At 35.3% G+C, this 23,779-nt stretch overlaps 1 protein-coding gene across 2 annotated transcripts in view; it reads left to right on the top strand.

Moving 5' to 3' along the window:
- Positions 1–23,779, top strand: part of LOC134741654 (hemicentin-2-like) — a 241,468-nt gene that overhangs the window by 147,650 nt on the left and 70,039 nt on the right. For both annotated transcript variants that reach the window (XM_063674514.1, XM_063674513.1), the window contains one exon: positions 2,503–2,665. In XM_063674514.1, coding sequence (XP_063530584.1) covers positions 2,503–2,665 — 163 coding nt within the window. The remainder of the gene's footprint in view (positions 1–2,502; positions 2,666–23,779) is intronic.

The following is a 23,779-nucleotide window of genomic DNA, read 5'->3' as shown; positions in this document are numbered from 1 at the left end:
TATTCACGACTGGACACGGTCAATCATCAGTCAATCAATGTCAGGTATATGATGAGGCAAGCCTCATAGTACGTATGTCTGATCACTACGCTTTCTGTGCCCTATATCTTGAAATCGGCTCATCTCATGAAATGTTTGGTACCTAACTTGTCGCAAATTTTATGCTCTACAACTCTTACCTACATGTAAATAACATCGTAGCTATAGAAATTTTAATTTTGATATCCGCGAAAAACCGATTTGTATGACCCTTGACCTTGAATAACTTCTGACGCGCACACGCTGACAAATTTTAATTTTATAGTGTTGCAGTTTGTTACACTCATACCATAGAGTAACTTATAACTTATACTAGAGCGGTACTGTCATATTAAATTTTGTAACCCCAGTAAATTCACTGCCATCTGTCGACACACTTTAAAACTAAAAATAAATATTTATAAAAATACGATAAAATGTATTTAAATATGGATAAATGATTTTATTATTTGCATTAATTATTTTTATATGATTTTGACCCATGTTCTTTCACTGGTATGCGTTAAAATTATAAATAACAAACGAAACAGTCAACGCCCTCTATACGAGTGTAGGCCAAAACTAGTGGCGCCATCTGATCGAGAATCAAATTTTCGTGATTTTCGAGGCACGTTTTTTCCTTAGACTGTATCCATCTATTACGGAGTTATATCTATCTTTGCTCATACGTATTTTATTACTTTGATTGATAAATAAATGTCAATTTTGAATTATAATGTTATTTTATTCCAGTTTATTACCTTTTCCTTCCAGTATCGAAAAATATCGAAAATATCGAAACTATCGGAAAACCGATATTCGAAATTACGATATCGAAAAAATATCGATATTGGAAAAAGGCTTCGATATTCCATGCTCACCGTTTGATATTTAATAATTTTAGCACATATCAGTAAAAGAACATGGGTCAAAGTCATATGGCGTTCTAAAAAAAAAGAACAATTATCCACATAGGTATTTTTTTTCATAAAGTTTCATTGTTTGTTTTAATCCTGTGTCGATAGATGGCAGTAAATTTAGTGTGACTACAAAATTTACTATGTCAATAACCCTCTATACACTCTATTCTCTTTGATACTAGGTTAGGTCTACTTAGAACTGCAACCTTAACAGAAACAATATATGCTGCCAGAAAAGCGGGTTAGGTTAGATTAGACTGCGACCTCCACAAAAACTTAATGTTGTCACTTGGACCGCGACTTATTATCGAAAAAGGCTCTATTTTGCATACCTACTTTTGTTTGTCCGAAACCCTTTTCGCATTATAGAGCCTATAAATACTGTAATACTTAAGCAAAATAAAGCTATCAATTCATTTTCGATTAACAAGTTTTATGCATAAATGCTTTATGCCTAAAACAATTAGGGCTATCATTTTTGTGCTCACCAGTTGGCGCCACTGTTGATGTAGGTCCAGAAAAACAGATCTCAAAATTCTTCAATGCTTATTTTTATAAAATCAATACGTTCAAATATACACAAAGGTATTTTAACGTCTGAATGTGCCATTTTTTCAACCTGTTTAATTTTGCATATATTTTAGTTAGCACTTTTTTTAAACCCCTAACATTTGACATTTTAAAATACCTCCATGCATTTGACATTTTGAAATACCTCCATCTACACTAGCGCCCCTAGCGGCGAAATTAAACGCGGTAGCCCTCATTCGAAGGATCGACTTAATGCACAAATAATATTCAAAGTAATAAAAATCTGCGTAACTTAACTGAGTTAAACTTGACTTTTACATAAAATGCACAAGGTTAGTTATAATATAATTATATAAACTATGCCATAAAAAATATTACATAATAATGGGAACCAATTTAATTGTATTCACAGATAAAAAAATATTGACAGTCAGCGACAAAAAGTCAGAATTGATAAAAAAACCGGCCAAGTGCGAGTCGGACCACGCTTAATGGAGTGTTCCGTAGCTGTACGATATAAAAACCCATCTTCTCGGCATTAAAAAGAAAACACTTTAAACTCTCGCGTTTTGTACAAATAGTTAATGCCATTACCGGGTCTAACGCGAGTAGATTTCGCGAAATAATGAAATCTAATCGCGTTAGACCCGGTAATGACATTAATTATTAAAAAGAAAAGTTTCTTGGAAAAACTCATTAATGAGTCAACCGAACATGTTCAAAATAGTTTTTGTGAAAAGTATTTATTAAACTTTATTTTTTATACTTTTATACAGTGGAGGAGTAATTTCATAAGTATACTCGTAGGTAGTATAAAATGTGTAACATATAATTATTTCTAAATAAATTAATCCACTAAAGAACTAACGAAAATTTGAAGGAAAGATAAACTTGAAACTACTACGCTTATAGGTGTTATAATATGTGTATTCAAGGTAAAACCTACTTTCAAATTAAATACTGCCAAAAGTAAAATTCAAAAAACCTTCACCGGAAAAAGCGTTCAAAATTCATAGTCGCCCTTTGTCAACAGGTCTCCGGCCGTTGTCGAGTGTCCGGGCGGAATCTCTGGACATCGTCAAAGTGACAGGGGTGTCGGGCGGCGAAGCCACGCTGCCGTGCGACACCCGTTCTCCCCAGCCGCCTGATGCGCTGCTGCTTGTAGTGTGGTATAAGGACGACGTGCCTATTTACAGGTGAGTTTTAACACGCACGAGATACAAATTTCTCGTTTAGTAGAACTTTATACGAGAGGAGAAATCATTACGCACCTTACAGGAATGACTCAAAGAAAGGGTCAAAACTGACACACGAAATATAGCTAATATCAGTCACCGAGTCACTGTCAAGACATTCGTGGAGAATATAGCTAACGCCAGCCGGGTACCACTTGGCTAGCCCTAGATGCCACAATCTTAGAATTAGATTGAAATGCTCGTTTTGGTTCTGTTCCATTAATGATTCGATTCGCCTTAGACTGCTTATCCTACGACAAAAGGTTGATTTTGTTTTTGTATCAAATAATTTATCTATTCTGTTATATCGGCTTGTTTCTAACACAAAAAAGGAAGCATTTATGGCAACAAAGACGCAAGTTGTGTGTACTTTGCCAAAAACACTCGGGTTTGTTGTCAGAAATTAAATAATTATATTAAATTAATTAATCTCAATATTGTAATGAATTTTGTTTTCACGCCTCCTAGTTAGCCTCAAAATGGTCTGAAACTCAGACAATGACCAACGGTACAAAGATTAATAAGGAGGAGAGTAGACCAATGCAGACCATTTATACACTATGTCGACGAGTAGACGTACTAGGCCAAATAGTCTCTTTTAACCAAAGACAGGAGGTCGAAAGATGGATCGAAAACGCATGGCAGGGCTACGAATCTCTTAAGAAGCCACTGAAGGGAGGCTTTCCTTTAGTTTAGTTTCCTAAAGTTTAGCCCTTACACGGAAACTTATGGAAACGTGTATCGGTACTGCCAACACAACTTACGTTGCTGAAACGTGATCACTTACCAACTTATGTACAAACTGAAGATTTGCAGACGTTGGTGTCAAAACCGCCAGGCTTAAGTGGGACTGATCTGGCCAAGTAGCCATGTACGAGCGACGTATGCACCCACACAGGTGGGCTAATTGTGGGTGCGACAACAAAAACGGCGGAGTGATTGACCTTAGAGATAAAGGAAAATCGCCCAAATCTGAATTTGTATATTAACATCTTACATACAGGGTGGGCCAGTGATAAATGCATTTAAAAAAAAAAAAAAAAAAAATCAATTTTTATTATTTAAATAAAAAAATATTATTATAATTTGGGATAAAGAAATAAATTTTACGTTTTAAAAATTAAATCATTAAGATGTCGTCCGTAGCGGTTGCGGCACTCTTCCAGTCTTGCTTGTAAATTTTGAAAGACTTAACAAGACTTTCGTGTTAAGAGCCAACAGGAGTGGTCATTTCTCCATACAAACGTACTCGACTGTTTCCTCCGTGGTTTTTGAAGCTAGAGGAATGATTTTTTCAACACAGATTAATATTGTCAATATCTGTGTCGGTGTGTTTTGCTTTTTTTGATATTTTTGTTTTTTAAGGCGCTAGAGCCCTTCAAACATGGCCAAAAATGGCCTCACTGACTATGCCGCAATGAGAGGCGTGGTATTCAAAACTGATATCAATTAGCCAAAAAATCAAAACAGTCCGACACAGACAATTTCATAATCATTTAGATTTCCAAATTTGGTTACGATTGGTTAAGTTTTGGAGGAGGAAACAGTCGAGTACAAAACCTCGATTTTTGAGATTTTTACGCAGGATTTTTCGCCTAAGCTGCAGTTGTCCTTATCGTACTAATTTTAGGGGCGGGGTCAAGTTTCTAAATACGTACACAGACAGAAAAGTGACGGGCAATAGTCGATATTGAATGTCGATAATCTAGTGATGTGATAAGATCGATAAACCATAACAGTCGCGATTTGCCTCTTAGTAGGCGAAGTAAGTAAAGTGAGTATGCACTTTGGCCTCAGGGGATATCGTTTAATACTATTTATTATTCCTTGGTTCATACAAAGCTGAGCTGACGCACTAGCTACGAGATTAAGTCCTGGCTACCCCCCAAAAAGGAAGGGGAAAAGTCGGCTTCTGCGGTCCAGTTTGCCTCTATTTCTACCTATCTGTTGATCATGATCTATGAGATCAAATTTGGTATAAATTTTGTGTAAATTAGGGACGAATAATTTATTTTAGAAATAATAGTTTCACATTTTCATATACAAATCTGAATATATGAACGAAACATTAAAATAAAATAAATATTTAAATGTCGCTCCCAAATAACAAACGTGATTTTTTTGCCGTTTTTTGCGTAATGGTACGAAACCCTTCGTGCGCGAGTCCGACTCGCACTTGGCCGTTTTTTGTTAATAGCTTTTGAACTTTTTTTAAGTGGGAATAAATTAACGCTTCGAATACATTTTTCTAGACATCATTCCGAATCCAATGAGGTATCATACGTATTTTTAGGAATTAGTATCTCTATTAGTGGCAGCCGTACAAGCCCAATTTCAATGAAAAACCGCAAATCGATGTACAGGTTAGCCGTTTGGCACACGCATACTAAGAGGTCAAAACAAAATTTTTGACCCGCAGTTCCTAAAAAAATCCCTTTTTTTGTAAATTAAAACAAATAGAATTTTCAAAACATACCAAGTTTGGGGTCAAGTTAAAGGGTTAAAGAGGTATTTCCCGTTGGATATATGGATATTACGTATCATTGTATGATTAATATGTACCGTATCTGCAGTACAGTTCCATAAGTCTCGTAAAATAGGTATTGAAGTAGATTGTGTCACTTTGTATTGAAAAAAAAAACTAAATAAAATTATTTTTAAAATTGCTTTTTTGGGGTTCGATATGAGAATATCACGTATCATTTGTGGTATATTGTACAAAAAAAAATCAGCCATATCGTAACTGGAGGAGTCCAAACTTGGTATGTTTTGAAAATTCTTTTTGTTTCAATTTAAGAAAAACCGGCCAAGTGCGAGTCGGACTCGCGTTCCAAGGGTTCTGTACATTACAAAATTTAAACAATGTATTTTTTATATGAAACGTGAGTGAAATGTCTTTAAAAAACCCGTAGGGGTCGGATCAAAAACTAAGTAATTAAGTCCGACTCACGCTTGACTGCAATTTCCAATAGGTTTTCCTGTAATCTTTTGGTAAAGATCTATTTTGTGTATTTTTGTTATAAATTTTAGATCCAGTAGTTTCGGAGATAAAGGGGGGAATGATCATTTTTTGCCTATTTTCTTGAATAACTTCTAAATTATTTATCCTAAATTATAAAAAAATGTATTAGAGATTCTCACAATGAGCTCTTTCATTTGATATATAACACGATATAGTTATTATAGTTTAAAATACTTTATTTTTAATTTTCTCATTTACCCCCTAAAAGTGGTCCCCATGTTTAAAATTCATTTGTTTACGTTACATGTCCGTCTTTGGGTCACAAACTTACATATGTATACCAAATTTCAACTTAATTGGTCCAGTAGTTTCGGAGAAAATAGGCTGTGACAGACGGACACACAGACAGACAGACGCACGATCCTATAAAGTATAAGGGTTCCGTTTTTCCTTTTGAGGTACGGAACCCTAAAACTGGCTAAAATGTAATGATGTGGTATTTTCAGAATCGCTTCAAAAAGCCCTTTCGTATGATAGACAAGAGAAGATTACGATAGGTTTGAAAAAAATATATATATAAAAAAAAGGTTTCAGCACTCCCTCCTAAGGGATTTTTTTTAGGAACTGCGGGTCACAAAAATTGTTTTGACCTCTAGTATACGTGTACCAAACGGGTAACCTGTACATCGATTTGCGGTTTTTTTATGCGAACAGCTTACATTATATTTTTCACCACCTTGAACGTTTTGTAGACTAGACTATTGTCCCAAATTGGGGTTTCATATTTATTCCGACCAGAATTAGCTCTTCAAACATTTTTATCAAAATCTGACTCATAAATGAAAAACGGACAATTAATAAAACTGTATAATTACATCAAAGTAAGAAATATCACATGTCACATGTTTCTTTGTTATGATATTTTATCTAACCTGAGGCTAATTTTTTCTATTCCACGTAGCCGGAGAGCGGCAAATTTGTTTTTAATCACACTTGCTCGAAAAGATCTTATTCTATGCAGGTGTACTGAAGGGAAAAGGCGTTAATGTTCCCGCGGGAGTTATAGCTTTCTTTTTTAATTCGGTATGTCACTAATTCATACGAACCAAGTAAGTTATAAGTAAAATACTTTGTTTAAAGTCAAGGTATAAGGGAGTTTTACTTTTAAAATACTTACGACTATAATTTAATATTTTTGTTTATATTTAAAAATATTTAATTGGATTAATTTAACAGCCGTTATCTTGTATGTTTTTATACAACAATGTTTTCTTGTATGTCCATGTTATGTTATGTTTTTTTACCCTTCTGTACCTCGAAATGTTAAGCATTAATAATATTGCAGGTTGTAGAAGGATATTGAATTCAGTTACTTAAAATCAAGGAGTTAACCACAATAACAGGGAATAAGCAAACGCTTAGTAGTTCAAATCGAAGAATAAAGTAAGAAAAGAACTGGGTGGTGTGTGGCGTGGTATTTGGTATTATATGCATAGCTATAGCGTAGAGCGGGCCGGCCAGCGGAGGCCGGCGAGGAGCGCAAAATGCGTTCGCGTCTGTGTGCGTGCACCACACACACTGGAATAGTCCCTCGCTACGCGGTACCGCCCCCGTCAGAGCGACGGCGATATTCAACTTGAAATCTCAAAATTGAACCCGGGCTCACCTCCTGTTGGCTCTTAAGAGATGTCTTGGCTCCGAAACTTCACGAATCGTATGGTTACAACAACAACACATGGTTTCAGCAAGACGGGGCCACCTGCCGTACAAGTAACGTGACCCTGGAAGTTTTGCGTGAAATGTTTCTTCAAAAATTGATATCGAGGCGAGGTGACATTGCTTGGCCTCCCAGGAGCCCTGACTTAACGTCGGCAGACTTCTTTTTGTGGGGTTACTTGAAGCGTACAATGTACTCCAATAATCCGACAACCACAGCAGAATTAAAGGAGAATATTCGTCAAAAATCCAATCAGTATCTCCGCAACTTCTAACGAAAGTCTTTCAAAATTTACAAGCAAGACTGGAAGAGTGCCGCAACCGCTACGGACGACATTTTGATGATTTAATTTTTAAAACGTAAAATTTATTTCTTTATCCCAAATTCTAATTATAATTTTTATTTAAAAACATAAAAATTGATTAATTATTAATTTTTTCTTAAATGCACTTATCACTGGCCCACCCTGTATAACTCGTGTTTTATCAAATTAATTATTACCTTATCTATCTTATCTAAGATACAAAGTTTCAAGTCCCCCACTCAAAATCATATTCGATTCCAAATATCCCAATACAAACTTTCCTTCAAATGAAATTTCAAAAACGATGAAATTGATTGAAATGTTTAAATGTATTTTCAAAAAAACTGAAATTGATTTTCTTGTCTATTAATAAAATACATTTTTGATAAATTTTCAAGTTCCTAGCTTAAAATAAATCTAGTACCACATACAACGTTCATCACCCATTTAACCTTTGGTTGAATTTTTCAAAATCGTTTCTTATTTCTTGTACATGTTTTATGCCTATCAGCAACTTTCAGGCTAAAAAAAGAAACTTTCTCGCTATTGTAGCTTCGGCACTGCGTTGATAAGTCAGTCAGGACATACGAATTTATATATTAAAAAAAGGACAATATTTTTATTTAGATACACGTAGGTACACAAATGTATTATGTAACGTAAAATACTAATAAGCTTTCAATTATATACAAGATGTACTAATTAAACGTTGTGATAACAGACGAACATCCAATTTTATAATAATGTGCACAGTAAAAATAAAAATAACGAACTCTTTTAAAGAATACGCTAAGTATGCTTGAACTTACGCGAACATAATTATTCATAAGCGTACATACGAATATTTACTATACGTTCTCTTAACGATCACCACGAAACGAGTCTTCATAAGCTCTTGTTGCCTTGATATTTACTTGTAGACGTAAATTTGCCGTTCGTATTCACGCAGTTCAACAGTCCTTTTATATTTTTTCGCTTTTTTTATGTTTTAGTAAGCTCGCGTGCAGAACAACGACCTAAAAACAAGCTACCCACGTACCTATTGTCTGTGACATTTTGCGATTTGGGTTTTGCTTTTTTTGCTCTACAGAAAATTGGAAACTTTATTTAAAATCCTGTTATAAATTTTTTGGGTTCAATCGCGCGGGTAAAACAGGTAAGTTCTGTTTGACAATTTGAGTTTTTAATTTCGTTATCCTCTTGTTGTTGTCATGGTTGCACATGTACGACATTTTCATTAACTATGCGTGAAAATTGTGAAGTTATTTTAATATTACCTATGTACCTACGTGTACATTAGTCGTTTCCATTCATAATTTTTAGCACACATACAGGTAAAAGTATAGAATTGCTCACTTGCATATAAATTATTAATATTTTTATAAATTTACGGTTATTTGCATAATATTTACATTGTCGCACGTGTATACTATGTGTAGCAGCCAAGATTCATAGCTAAATCGCTGTCTGACAATGTGTGAATATTTTATAAATCGCTCAGGCACACATTTGTTATGCATGACCGACCCTGCGAGTGCCAAATTAGTTTGGGCACAAATGCTGGGAGAGCAAAATGTTTGATCAGATTAAACGGCTTTTTGTGCCCGGGATTTTGTTTGTGAAACGACATGTTGTTTGTCACAGCTTATTAATACGTTTATGTTTGTGAAACAGAGATACGATAACCTGCACTGAGTGAGCGCTCCGGGTCTATATGTTTTGCTAGAACAAATCTCTATCGGCAGTCACAGGGTAAACACAATCCCATTCGATCGATGCAAGCTTCTAAATTTTTAGATTTATCTGTGTAGGCTTAGAGTTGAAATATGTTGCAAGTTAACAAGTTTTATATTATTTTATACGTAAATAGGCTTCTGCCATAGCAACGTTGAAGATCATTTTTCATTAAATTAATTAACTGTCATCTTTACTTTGGCAGTTTTCCCATTCAGAAATAAGATGAGATGAGAGAGAGGTTAGGTAGGTATTATTTGGTTATTATAATTTAATGTCTACTTTAAATGAAAAATGATATAATAATAATATTATAATATCATTTTCCATATTATGTAAGTTACTTCGTTCTCTGCTTTCGTACGGATAGTCAACCATAAAATGATTAATGTGTTTTTTTTAAGTGACGGGAACAAACTTTGATCCGTCTATGATTTTGTTTTCGAGTATAAAAGTATAAACTTTTTTTTGTTACTCGTCGACCGTAATGGTTGAATTAAGATTTCGTATAGCAAACTGCAATTGGGTACTTTTCATGTATGGGCTCCCAACTCAACTATAATATTCATTTCGATACAGTTTAGTCAACTATAATGAAATTGACCAATCACAGCTAGCCAAAATCGAGAACAAGATTGTCTAAAAATTTTATTAGGGCCTCATGAGTACAATTACTTTGTGAATTTGCAATAAAATATTGAGTATTGAGTTACGAGAAGGTGTCGTTGACCAACCCTCCGGGCGGCCGAGCGCGTACGAGTATGAGAGCGCAGTTGCTCGCGTATCTTAGCTGAATACTTTTACCTTTATGATTCTACTAAGTAGTTTAAAGTATTATTTTTGTTGACTCGTAGAAAAACCGGCCAAGTGCGAGTCGGACTCGCGCACCGAGGGTTCCGTACTTTTTAGTATTTGTTGTTATAGCGGCAACAGAAATACATCATCTGTGAAAATTTCAACTGTCTAGCTATCACGGTTCATGAGATACAGCCTGGTGACAGACAGACAGACAGACGGACAGACGGACAACGGAGTCTTAGTAATAGGGTCCCGTTTTTACCCTATGGGTACGGAACCCTAAAAAGTAGTGTATACAATAGTGATATAATCAATAAGTTTTTCAATCTCGTACCTGACTTAGGCAACTCAGCAAGCTTCGTTGCCTAAACACGGTACTCGACTGAAAAGCTCTCCATTATATCACGATTGTATAAAATACTATAGAAGTTGGTGGACGGGCTTTGCAAGTGTATTGACAACTGCTTATTTAAAACTTAATAGTTTTAATGTACAAAATTTACAAACATAACCATAGGTAAGAAAAAAATGCGTCTCCAGTACATCAAAGGCAACTACAATTAAAAGGCTTACCGATTGGGCAAAGCCTTTGTTTAGGATACATAATAGATATACAGGTTGACCTTAGCCATTGGACAAACACTGAAATCCCACGTAGGGTTACTTCTCAGGAATAAGTTAGTATTATTTTAATTAGAACAAAAGATAAAAAATAAAATTTTCAACAAAAATTATTTCCAATGATCGACCGCAAAAAGAAACATACTGTATCAATCATTGGCAGTGTTTGTGACAACTTGTTCGAAGTCAGAATCTTATTAATGTCATAAATAAAAAAGATAATCAATAAGGTCGAAGAAGGCTTCATACTTTTTATTACCTCAGGAGCTATTAACACATACAGGCTGCTCCAAAGTAAAAAATAGTAATTCTTCGTAACCGCTACACCGGTTGTTATGATACTTGGTATACTGATTCTAAATACCCTAATGCATATGTACATTTCGGCTTTGTCCAATGGCTAAGGACACCCTGTATATGTATATATATATTCAAAAAATAAATCACGAAAAACCAGTTCCATATAGTAGGTAAGTACATGATGAATACGGAACAAATAATTTTATTTCCATTTTCATAAAGGTAATTTATTTAACCAAAACAGTCCGCTCTGGTTCCACATGACAAGGCCCAAGATTATTTACTCTCATTTTGCGAAGTATTTGCGTTGTCACTAGAAAAAAAAGTCCAATAAATTTCATATTGTAGGTACCTTACATTTTATTTAGGCTCTGAATTGTTTTTTATCACGCAATTTATTTAATTCGCTGAAACAATAGCTTTATAAAAAAAAAAATCCCCGTAATTTTCCGTCCTTTTTATTTCTACACCTTTTGGGTAGGTACCTAATTTACTTTTTACAAAGAGCTATTAAGATGAAAGGGGACGGCCGCTTCTCCATACACACGTAGTCCCCACTTTCCTCTCTGTATATTGACATTATGGAAAATATTTTATGTAATACTAATACTAATAATTAATGTATAATTATAAGTAAATGTAATATAAATCAGTAATATTGACTACATGTAATAGAAATAAGTAATACTTTAAATATGTATATATATATATATATTATTTTTTTTCGAAACCGAATTAATTAAAAATGTGTATTTATAATTAAATGTAATATAAATCAGTAAATAATTCATATAAAAATAATTTGACCAAAAATAATAATGTACCTAATATAATAATTACAATAATTTAAAATTCGAAAAAAATAATAAACAAAGCGGTATATAGCGGTACTGCCCTCTTAAAGCAATTAGCGGTAACTCATTTTTAGACATTTCGAGATATTAGAGAGAACGTGAAAATTGATTTCGCGTCACCTTAGAGTAAGATAATTTTAACTGCGAAGAATTATTTATGTTATAATTTGTCTTTAGTTGTTATATATGGGGTTGTTGTCATAAAAATATTATTTATTTGTGGTTTATTTGAGATACCGCTATGACGCTACGTATTATTAGGTTTTATTTCTCAGTTGTCAGTGTGTTTCCCTTTCCCTTAGCGTCGGTATATAAAGATTAAAGACCCATACAAAAGTAAGTGTAAATATTTTGGCTGAAAATGGATATGAATTCTATACAAAATACATTTTAATATATTATTATAATATATTTATTAGTCAAAGATACTAATTGTAACTTAAATTCAAACAAAATTAATCATTTTTCTATGTTTTTGTTGACATGAAACTATGCGCTAAATACAGGTAATTCGTACCAAAATTTCATTCGATTGGAAGGGATTATATTTAGCATTGATTTTATTATACTTATTGCGCTTTGTATTTTCGGATATACCTGCAGGCTTATTCTTTTTCTTTAGAGGTGGGAGCACTTTTGATTTTAATATACCTAATACTTAGTTATGCATTTAAGTATGTTTTATTGCAAATAAATTGATTGATTGATTGCTTGCACGCAAGATACATATTTTTTTTTTTTTTTTTCTTTATTTAACCTGGGAGTTTTAGCAGTGCGCTAAGCCACCCCCGTAATACAAAAATTACATTGGTCTATAACTACATATATAAATTAGACTATCTAGTTATGTAGGTAACATTCTACAATGAGGAAAAATAAATATTAAGCAGTTCCTTGGCCTCATTAGATGATGGTGAGGCCAAGGCACTGTTACACCATCCTACATTGCTACTATTACTACTGACACAGCCGCGCCGCTGGGCAGCGCTCCGGACACATTCCGTCAGTACGTGTACCACATCTTCCACCATATTACAGTCTGGGCAATTAGGTGAATCTGATAACTTCATGAGACATTTAAATTTGTTGGTAGGTATGTGTCCAGTACGCAGTCGAAGCAGTGATACAATGTACTTACGTTTTATTTCCATGTTTACAAACCACGGGTAACGAGGGAGATCGTGCTGAATGGTTTTATACCAAATCCCTTTAGTTAATGACCGCTCATCATAATATTCCTTCCACTGCAGACGGCACTTTTCTTTTGCTACTCTCAGGATCTCATTGTGCACTGGTAAACATTCGTATTCATTTCCTTCACTAATGGCTAGTTTAGCGGCGAGGTCTGCTTCCTCGTTACCCGTTAGGCCTATATGTGAGGGTACCCACTGTATCACAACTTTGTTATTTGCAGCTTGAATCTTACCGATGGTTTCCAAGATATGATAGGCTATCGGTAGACCTCGAGTTCTCGAGGTTAACCGAGCCAAATGTAACAAGGCACTTTTAGAGTCAGATAAGATGACAAATTTATTATAGTCCACCGATAAAATATACGCTAAAGATTCTGAAATAGCAATTAGTTCAGTATGCATTATTGATATATCGGCGTTTATTTTGAATTTAGCATTAACTTCTATCTGCGGGTCGAAGAAAGCCGCGCCAGAACCGGTTTCCTCCCTGGAACCATCGGTAAAAATCTTATAACATGTAGCATACTCCTTACTTAGTAACATACTGCATTTGTTTTTTAAAGTGACTGCGCATAACTGTTTTTTAGCAACGTTAACCCCTTCAACATTCAGTCTAATGTTTTGCGATAAATCAAAAGAAGTAATCCATTTACTCAAAGAATATGTAGGTAATTTACTCGCCGACTGAATTGGGTACTGTCTGTAGGCTCTAAGTGTACTAACCAAAAGAGGAGTTTTCTTTGAAATCCAGTACCTATGATTACACAAAGTATCTAACTGTTTAACAACTTCACTGGTTATGTTATTTTCAAACGCTTGAGATCTCAGCCAAAATTTAACCGCTAAATATCTTCTACGCATGTGTAAAGGAGGGAGACACAGCTCACTCTCCATTGCTTGAATAGGAGTTGTTCTGATAAATCCCCCAATTACACGCATTGCTAGGTTTTGCACTGTGTTAAGTTTGTTTAAATGGTTATTGATGCTAGTATCATACAAAAAACTGCAAAAATCGATTCTACTGCGAATAATCGTTATGTATAAACGTCTCAAATGTGTGGGATGAATACCCCAGTTACCCCCAGCGAGTACTTTAAATACATTGATATATGTAAGTAATTTGTCTCTAATTTCGTTAATATGTCTACCCCATTTTAAACTTCTGTCTAGCCACATGCCTAAGTATCTAACGCTGTCCACCTGTTGAATGATGTTAGCATTGTCCAAACATAGTTTTACTTCCGTTTTCCTTTTTCCCCTGCTAAAAAGACATACTTTTGTCTTTCTAAAGGATATATCTAGACCCAGATCCTCTATTAACTTAGAAAATACGTGCAATGCACTTTGTACGTCCGCGATGGCACATGGAAGGTTTTTGTTTGAACTGTAAAGGACAAAGTCATCAGCGTACTGTGAAATGAATACCTGTTGTATGTTATGACATATTTTGCTTGTTGCAACATTAAACAGGGTCGGCGATAACGGGTCACCCTGTGCTATGCCTAGTCCCGTGGTGCGTATAAGAGTTTCCTCCCCTGTTTCTATTTCCAGAGTTCTTTGGCTCAAAAATTCCCACAAGTAGTGACACAAGCTACTTCCGACTCCTAGACTATCTAAGATAGCTAGAAGGCTAGCTACGTTAATTTTGTTATAAGCACTATTTATGTCTATGAAGCAACCAACAGTGGGGGTTCCTGTGGTGAAACCTATTTGTATTCGAGTTACTAACCTCACTAAATTATCCAGACACGATCTTGCTTTTCTAAAACCTATTGTTTCCCCGGAAAAATATTGATTCTTTTCGATGTACCATTCGAGTCGGCGAGTAATAATTGTATGAAAAACTTTACAAAAACATGATAGCAAAGCGATCGGTCGAACCTCTGCTGAGCTTTGGTTCCCATTTCCCGGTTTCGGTACAGGGATAATGTTAGTTAACCTCCACTGTCTGGGCACAAAACTGGATTCCAAACATCGATTATATAATGCAACCAGAGTCTTCTTTCCAACTTCCGGTAAGTTGTAAATCATAGAGTATGAAGCATTGTCGGGTCCAGGAGCTGTGTCTGAGCGTTTAACACAATTATTTAGTTCTTGTATCGTAACCGGTGAACTCAGTAATGTGTTATCTGAATAAAATATAGGTCTCTCGGGCGATACAAAGTCTGGTGCCAGTCCACTGAGTAAAATTTCTAATTTTTCTTTATTTACACTAGGTCTTGTAGATTTGTAGCCACGCACGCAAGATACATATTAAAAATCAGTGTAAGTAAATATAATAGCGGACACTTTGATAGTTTGTATTGCGAAGTCGTAAATTTAGTTTTTCATGCGTTTTATTGATAGTTCTACCCCGTGGTGAAAAAAATCAATCAATCAAAATGTTTGATAGTGATTTTTTCCATGCTTGTGTCATCAGTTAATATTTATTAAAGCTAATTAATAAAATTAATAAATCAAAGCTAAAAAAAGCCCAGTTTTTGTTCTTTGCTGAGCAATTATCAACCCACAGACCACAGAATGATGTTTTTAATGTCTCTGTCATTTCTCTGCAATAAATTTAATACTTTTTTATTATTATTATTGGGAAACAAACAGCTAACAATCTTACACAATATGAATTAATATTAATAGAACATAAGCCAAAACTTATAGGTAAATAACCAAAGTGATCCTTTAATCTTAAATTCAATTCAAATACCTATTTGTTTTTAATAAAGTACTTATTTCGTACTCGTTTCCCGTAACGAATAATAAGTACATATTAACTAACCTATAAATTATACGACACACTAAATACCTAACAATCCGGTTGTATAGGTATTTGTGATCCATTCAATGAAGTGAAAATTATGAAAACTGACGTTCTCTCACCCTAAGTGCTTTATTAAGCTATTACCTAGTCACATCACTCTTTAATCCACTTTTTTTGACATTAATATGGTAATTTTAAAGAATTATGCCAAGATTTCTCCTCACTTTGTTAACAACAACTCGTAATGACAAGAAGTCACTAGGTATGTTAGGTACTCGTACTAATTGCACGAAGGACGGTAGATATCTTGCGTACATAATACTTAGCGATTTGGCCGTAACTAAAGATACGGCTCGTCTTAATATATTAGTTCTTTGTAGCGGTTTGGCAGTAAATGAGTATACTGCTATTTACCTTAGCAATATTAGACTACTGCTAAATGGCTTCGGAAATGATGAGAAAATTGAGATATGCAAAATATTCTTAGGGGTTTTTAGTCATGTTACAGTTAAAATACGACAAATTGGTTTCGTGCAACTTATGCAGAATGTTTTAAGCTACACGATGGTATAACAGCTGTCTATGCATGTTTTATGGATCTGTCGAAAGCTTTCGACACGATTTCCTACGACATTCTCTGGCGTAAGATGGGTGATATAGGGCTTCCACCAGAGCTGATCTCACTGTTTAGATACTGGTACCTGAACCAGGAGAATACGGTTAGGTGGGCGGGTGAGTTGTCGAATCCCCAGAGACTGGAGTGCGGAGTAAGGCAGGGGGGGTTGAGCTCGCCTCTGCTCTTCAGCCTATATGTCAATGCATTGATCGAGGAGCTCAGCAGCATGTATGTCGGATGTTTTGTGGACGGTGTCTGCGTCAATAATTTAAGTTACGCAGACGACATGGTCCTGTTGGCCCCCTCGATCACTGCATTGCGCCGGCTAATTGCTGTCTGTGAGACATATGCGGCCTCGCACGGTCTCTCATATAATGTTAAAAAGACCGAGTACATGGTCTTTAAAGCTGGCAGCAAATGTCCTTTCTTTTTTCCTCCCATTGTACTTAATGGTGTTCCACTTACGCGGGTTACTAAATTTAAATACTTAGGACATTTGCTGACAGACGACCTGAGGGACGATGCCGATATGGAGAGGGAGCGCAGAGCGTTGTCAGTCCGTGCGAACATGCTGGCCCGCAGATTTGCACGATGTACAAATTCTGTCAAAATAACCTTATTTAAGGCATACTGCACATCACTGTACTCGTCAAGTCTGTGGGTCAATTACACGCAGCGGGCTTACAATGCTCTGCGTGTACAGTATAACAACGCATTTAGGGTGCTACTACGGCTTCCACGATACTGCAGCGCGTCGACTATGTTTGCTGAGGCGCGGACTGATAGCTTCGACGCTATCTGGCGTAAGAAAACGTCCTCGCTCTTAAGTAGGGTACGTGGGAGCAGTAATAGCATCTTAAACATGATAGCTAATAAGCTTGATTGTCCTTTGATGTGGAAATTGTGTCAAAGGACAAAATCTGTGTTTATTATTAAGTACTAACGTAGGCTAGGATCAACTAACACTCTTTGGACCATTTTGTTGTCTTTAATAAAATAAAATAAATAAAATAACTAACTCAAAAGTGTATTTTTTTGAGATACCGCCAATTGCTTTAAGAGGGCAGTGTAATTGTCTCAAAATATTTTCAACAGTGTTAATACTCAGAGAGGAACAGTGGGGACTACGTTTGTATGATGAGGTCGTCCACTTTCGTCTTAATTTTTACTTTTCCAGCTGGGTACAGTTTATTTTTCAAATTTTTATGCTACGATCATTGTCATATTTATAAGGCCCCAGACCAGATAGCTGTGCCATTTTTTTCATCAATAAAATTTATTTTATTTCAGAAAATACATGACATTACAGTGTATAAAAAAAAATGGAATTAAACAATAAACTACAAAACTAACTAAAATATTTTATTCAAAAAGACCTCCGCGAGCTGTACCGGGTGCAAAGGTGCCCATCACACTTGCCGCGTTACCACGTTGGATAGCGATGGCCAACCTTTGCACCAGGTACGAACCCGCGCGAGCATCAGAGGTCCTCTCCCTAATCCTATGTGCCATTAATGCCAAATGCAATTAAAATATAATGTTAGTAGCCGGGCATCTTTTCTGTAGTGATGCACTGGACTTTTTTTTAGGATATGTAAATTTAATGTTATTTGTGCCCAGAATCATGAGCTGATTCCATGATCCTAGGAAAGAAACAATGTCCAAAAATTTTCATACATTTTACGGACTTTCCATTTCGTTACCGCCGTACTCGGCCGTGCAGTGTTTATTTATTTATTTATTTTTCGGAGAACCAACAGCTGTCAATTATACAATAGTTATATATGTAAATAACAAAAAGCCAGTTAGGTATGGGTTCCCACCAATAGTAACAGGTTAACAATGGTGTTTGAAAAATGGTAACGAAATGGAAAAATAAAACTTGGGACGCTTTTTTTCCTTTAGTAGGAATGAAGGAGCTCGTGATTCTGAGTAGGAAAAACATTAAATTTACCTGTTTTGGAAAAAAGTCCAGTGCATCACTACAGAAAAAATGCCCAGCCATTGTTTAAACTACGACTCAGCGTGACCAGATGTAAGAAAAAAATTATGTTACATATCTTTGTTATAATATTTTATTTCTACACGAAGCGGACCATGTAACGAACATTGGCTAATTATACGTTAGACAACCACTAATCTTTGTTCTTTATACTCCAAAACTAATACTGAGCCTTGTGTAGGTAACTTACAAATAAATTCACTTCTAAGCGGACAAGATTGACAAATAAATAAGTTAAGTGAAAATTATCTTTGCCACAAATGGCTAAAGAAGTTTTTTTAAATATATGTGCAAGAAAGGGACAAAAAAAAGTTAGCTTACGTATACACATAACGGTTACATTATGTCTTACTATGTTATATTAATTATGTAATTTATTCACTGTACGTATCTCGCTTTATAGAAAAACATTGTTGTTGTGTGTTGTCTTTACTTACTTTTTTTATTTGTCGCTTGCGAAAACTAATGTGAAAATTACGATAAATGAAAGCAGTTTCAAAGAAAACTAATGTTATGCAACTGTTTTATTATGAATACCATTTAGTAGAATCGAAAAACCAAACATAAAAAGGAGCTGACAAGCATATCATTCACATTTACAAAATATCTATGAAACACTATGATCCCCAGTCCGACCTTCATATTTTCCCTATATCAAACAGAACGAACGAATAAAACGACGTATGTCTATTACAGGCAAAGCGGTCCATCTTGGCCCTTATTATTATTATAATCTAATAGGTATATTATGTGGTCCAAACCATAATCCTTTAGCTATCCTCTTTGTCGCCTAGCTCATGAGCGATTATGACGAATTTATATACATTCTATTGCACCAAGCATCTCGAAGTTGATTGATGATCTGGGTTTAGTAAGTGTGTGCCAATGTTAGGACCGGCGGATGCTATGAAATATTTATGTGAACTTAAGTTTTTCGTTAAAGAGGGGATGTGGGAAAAATAGCCTAAATCTGGCTCACTGGTAGATGTTCGTACAACAAGCGAAATGAATTCATTATGCCTATTCGCGCCCATTTATATTCAAATTTCGTGCTTTTAAGCAAAAACAATTGCCGCCTTTTAATTGTGTAGAATTCTCGCAAGGCGCTGACTGTCCCCGCACAGGAAAATAAATGGCTAACGATAAATTATAATTTCAAGCAGGTAGATGTTAACGACCTACGAATTGCGGGGGCTAATTTTGTTGAGTGTGTAATTGCTACGTTTGCCATTCAGACTGGTAACTGTTTGTTGGATTGCGATGAAGAGGTTCTGTGATTTTAACAACTTTCGTGTTTGTGTACAGAACAGTAAAAATTATAGAGGTGGTTTTTTAAACCATAATTCCATAGTATATATAACGATATAATATTTAATTCTACTACACACAAAAATACGTCAAGTTACATATTGTAACTGAGCGTCACAGAGACACAAAAGAATACCGTAAAATGTAAAAGAGAACTTTGCTACAAAATTCGAAATGTAATTTATATCTTTAAATTATTATAATAATATGTTGTGGTTGGTAAGTTAATATACATGCTGATTTAAAGTAGATCATAACTACAGACTATCATGTTTTAACACTTAAATTAGGTTATGATATAGTTTTCATATATAAACACTGTAATGTTGGAGCACAATTACATAGTAGAATTACAAAGTAGGCACATTTTGCGGTAGATTAACTGTGGGACTTAGTCAATGTGTGTAAGAATGCCCTATAATATTTAGTATGCCGTATTATACAAGTATTGAGAGGAAATAATTGCTACCCTACTTTGCTTACATTTATGACATTATAGCACGAAAATAATTTTATTCAAGTCTTGACAAGTCTAAACCTTTTAGTTGTACATGACGTATTGCTGCAATTATTGTATGTATTTGCAGTCGCAGATTTTCATTTAATAATTAAACGTTCGATGTGTGTGGTAAAAACGAGCAAAAACATAATAAAATTGGGTTCTTCCGATTCGATAAAATTTATAGAAATAGAAGGCAACCGTAAAATGTTTGTGGGGTGGGATACGAAAAAAAAATATAATTATAAAAATATAAAGGACTGCGATTCTGCAATAAAAGCATTTTCCATAAAAATTGGGGTAGTAGTAGATTTTGTTCCTAATGAAATTATTATTAAAATTAAAAACAATAAAGTTATTTAAGGAGAGAGAGTTTTAAGAGAGATAATTATTATTTTATTTATTTTATTTTATTTTATTGTCTTCGGTTACCGCGATAGTTACTCATGAAATAAAACTATGAAAACGGATTATATCGCGTATATTGAATTTATAATACATCCCGACGTTTCGAACTCTTTACAGCGTTCGTGGTCAACGGGTGACTCAAGGTTATTTTATTTTATTTATTTTATTTTATTCGGGATGCTTACTGCCTAACAACTTTATTCAACTTGATGTACTTTTTTAGTTTTGGATATATCTCATTAATTATTTTTAACATTATATAGATGATATTCACATTCACTTGGCATGTATTTTGGAATAATCCATTCAGTAATTTTCAATTTAGAGCAGTTCAAAGTCAACTGTGGATTGTGAAATTTTTGAACGTTTTCTTATAATTTGTTGGCCAAGTAGTGAAAATGTTACAGTATGTGACTTGAGCGAAAATTAACCTAAAGCCTGTCCGGCCACCCTACTAAGAGGTTAACCACAATTACTTTAGATTGCCTGTAATTGTGTCGTATTGTGAAATATAAATTGACCCAATTTTACCTAAGTACGAGTATACCCAATATTATTCCGCTATATTATGTAGAATTTTCAGTAGCCGTAGATTGTGTAATTTTTGGTACTAGATTATTTTTTATTAAGATTAGTAGTAGGAAGTAGGTACTTTGATATTCCTATTAGGTATGTAAATTGAAATGCTACTAAAAATTTGGTATAATTAGGTAATAATGTATACACCAGACGTATAAAATGCAACGGGAAAACATGTTTTAAGTATATTTGTATATTGCATAGACAGCTCTCGCTATCTCCGTACCAAATATCATATAAATCGGTTCAGCGGTATAAGGGTGAAGAGGTAACAAACAGACAGACAAAAGTTAATTTCGCGTTTATAATAATAATAAGTACTTTATGCCGTGTAGTGTAGGCATGACGTAGAGTTGCTACCTATGAAAAGGTTACGTCCTAATTATAAAACTTATACATATAATAATTATTTATTCAATTATTAAATGTCTAGATGACTAGATGACTAGTATATATTTAAACCCTGCACATCCTCAATAAATCAGTTAGTACTGAACCAGGCTTCTGAGTATCAATTACTACCCTTAACGCCGCACAACATTATAGCGACCCTGCCAGTGGTACTGCTCAGTCCTTCCGAGTCGACTAGACCAAGACGACCCCATCGCCCGCTGGTTTTACCAGTGCAATCAGTCAACGCAGGGCAGCTGGCGAGCTGTTGGGTTGGGGAGTAGCGACCTAGTACCAGAGTGTTCCTGGGGAGTTCCGTCACCCGAAGGAGGGTGGGTGGTACAGGAGTGTCTGTCTCTGGCTTTCCTTGGCCGGCCGGCCAGAGTGGAGTCGTTAGAGCTATTAGCTCCAGGGGTGGAAGTGAAAGATGCATATGACGCGAGTTGGCACAGTAGCTGTTAACAGCCACTGGGTAGAAAGCGGCGCACATCTCTCGATACCCCAGAGCCGGTGTCGCCGAAGATGTCGCTTTTTGTGGTGGCCTATCTTGTGAGGGCGAGTCACCGTCTGCCGGAAATAAAATTGCATATCGTTTTATTCGTCAGGCGTCCGGTTTTTATTCCATAGCTCAGTACATAGTCCATCGCTTTCACCCAATAACCTAGTCCATTTTAGATTTCATCAACTCTCAATAGTCAGGGCAGCATCCGCTCGGTGTACCCCTTACATTTCATTAAAGTGTCAAAAGGGCATCTACGTGTTGGTTTTGGCTCCGCGGACGCCAACCAAAGGTCCGGAACACCATATTTATACAGTTATTTATACAGTACATAGGACACGCGATAATTATTTACATATTTTTAGAATTACGACGTACACGTACACATACCACATTTGGAATACTTGCCAAAAATCTGACGAAACAGGTAGCATTAAGGATGACTCACGTTAGACCGGGCCGTGACCGGGCCGGAGCTTCCGGCACTTCGTTTTCTATGGAAAGCATCACATGATATATTTCAATTTCAATTTCAATTTATTTAAAACAAAATGCAATTTTATAGTACTAGCCTAAGTCATTACATTTCTATATCTAGGTTCGATTATAAATAATAATAATAATAAAATAAAATAAACAATAATAATAAATTTATGGACTGAGTACTTAAAGAACATGTCAAAGATACATTAAATCATTTCAATAATAAGGTCAGTGCCTCGCATGATCACCTGTCATGTCATAGAAAAGTAAGCGCCGGAAGCTCCGGCCCGGTCACGGCCCGGTCTAACGTGAGTCATCCTTTACTGATTTTGATAATGAAAACCACTAATTTATTTCACAGGCCATGAAATTTTTATGAAGTAATCTATGAGATATCAACGTCAATATTACCTGATTTCTAAAGGTATTGTGTAACGAAAATACTACTTTGAATGGTGATCAATAGGAATGTACTAGAATAATAAACAAGAAATAGGTGTAGGTAGTATAATTTATACAACTAATTTTGTTGTTGTCCGTAGTATATGATAACAATAAATAAATTCAAGGCTTGACTATTGTATTCAATGAGACTCACATCGCGGTGATAGATCGATCACAGCGCCAGACTGATGAACCTGTTAATGATAATATTGTGAAAGCCAAAAAAGACAAGTCCAGCAACCACTTAGACTTGGCTCAAGAAAGAAACGCTATAAGGGATGTTGACCCGAAGACAATGGCCCCGCTAGTCGTTGAATCGAACAGCTTCATAACAAAGAGTCAACCAACACAACATTTTGAGATCCTCGTGCACCTATGCTTGGATCAACGGTCAGAATTGTCGGGGTAACCAAAAAAGGTAAAGGTTTTAAGGGCCGAAGCGGAATATACTAATTTACTTTAATCCATAATTTACGATTCTAAGCGCCACTTGCACCATCCCAAAAATTCGGGGTTAACCGGTTAAACCGTTAACCCAGTGTCAAATTGTACTGGTACCCATGGTAACTTCAGGTTTAACCGGTTATTGAATGGTGAGCATGTTTCTTA

The sequence above is a fragment of the Cydia strobilella genome, chromosome 5 (genome assembly GCF_947568885.1).
Source record: "Cydia strobilella chromosome 5, ilCydStro3.1, whole genome shotgun sequence".
NCBI lineage: Eukaryota > Metazoa > Arthropoda > Insecta > Lepidoptera > Tortricidae > Cydia > Cydia strobilella.
Note: the sequence above shows the minus strand (reverse complement) of the source record. Positions and strands in the feature narration are given on the sequence as shown.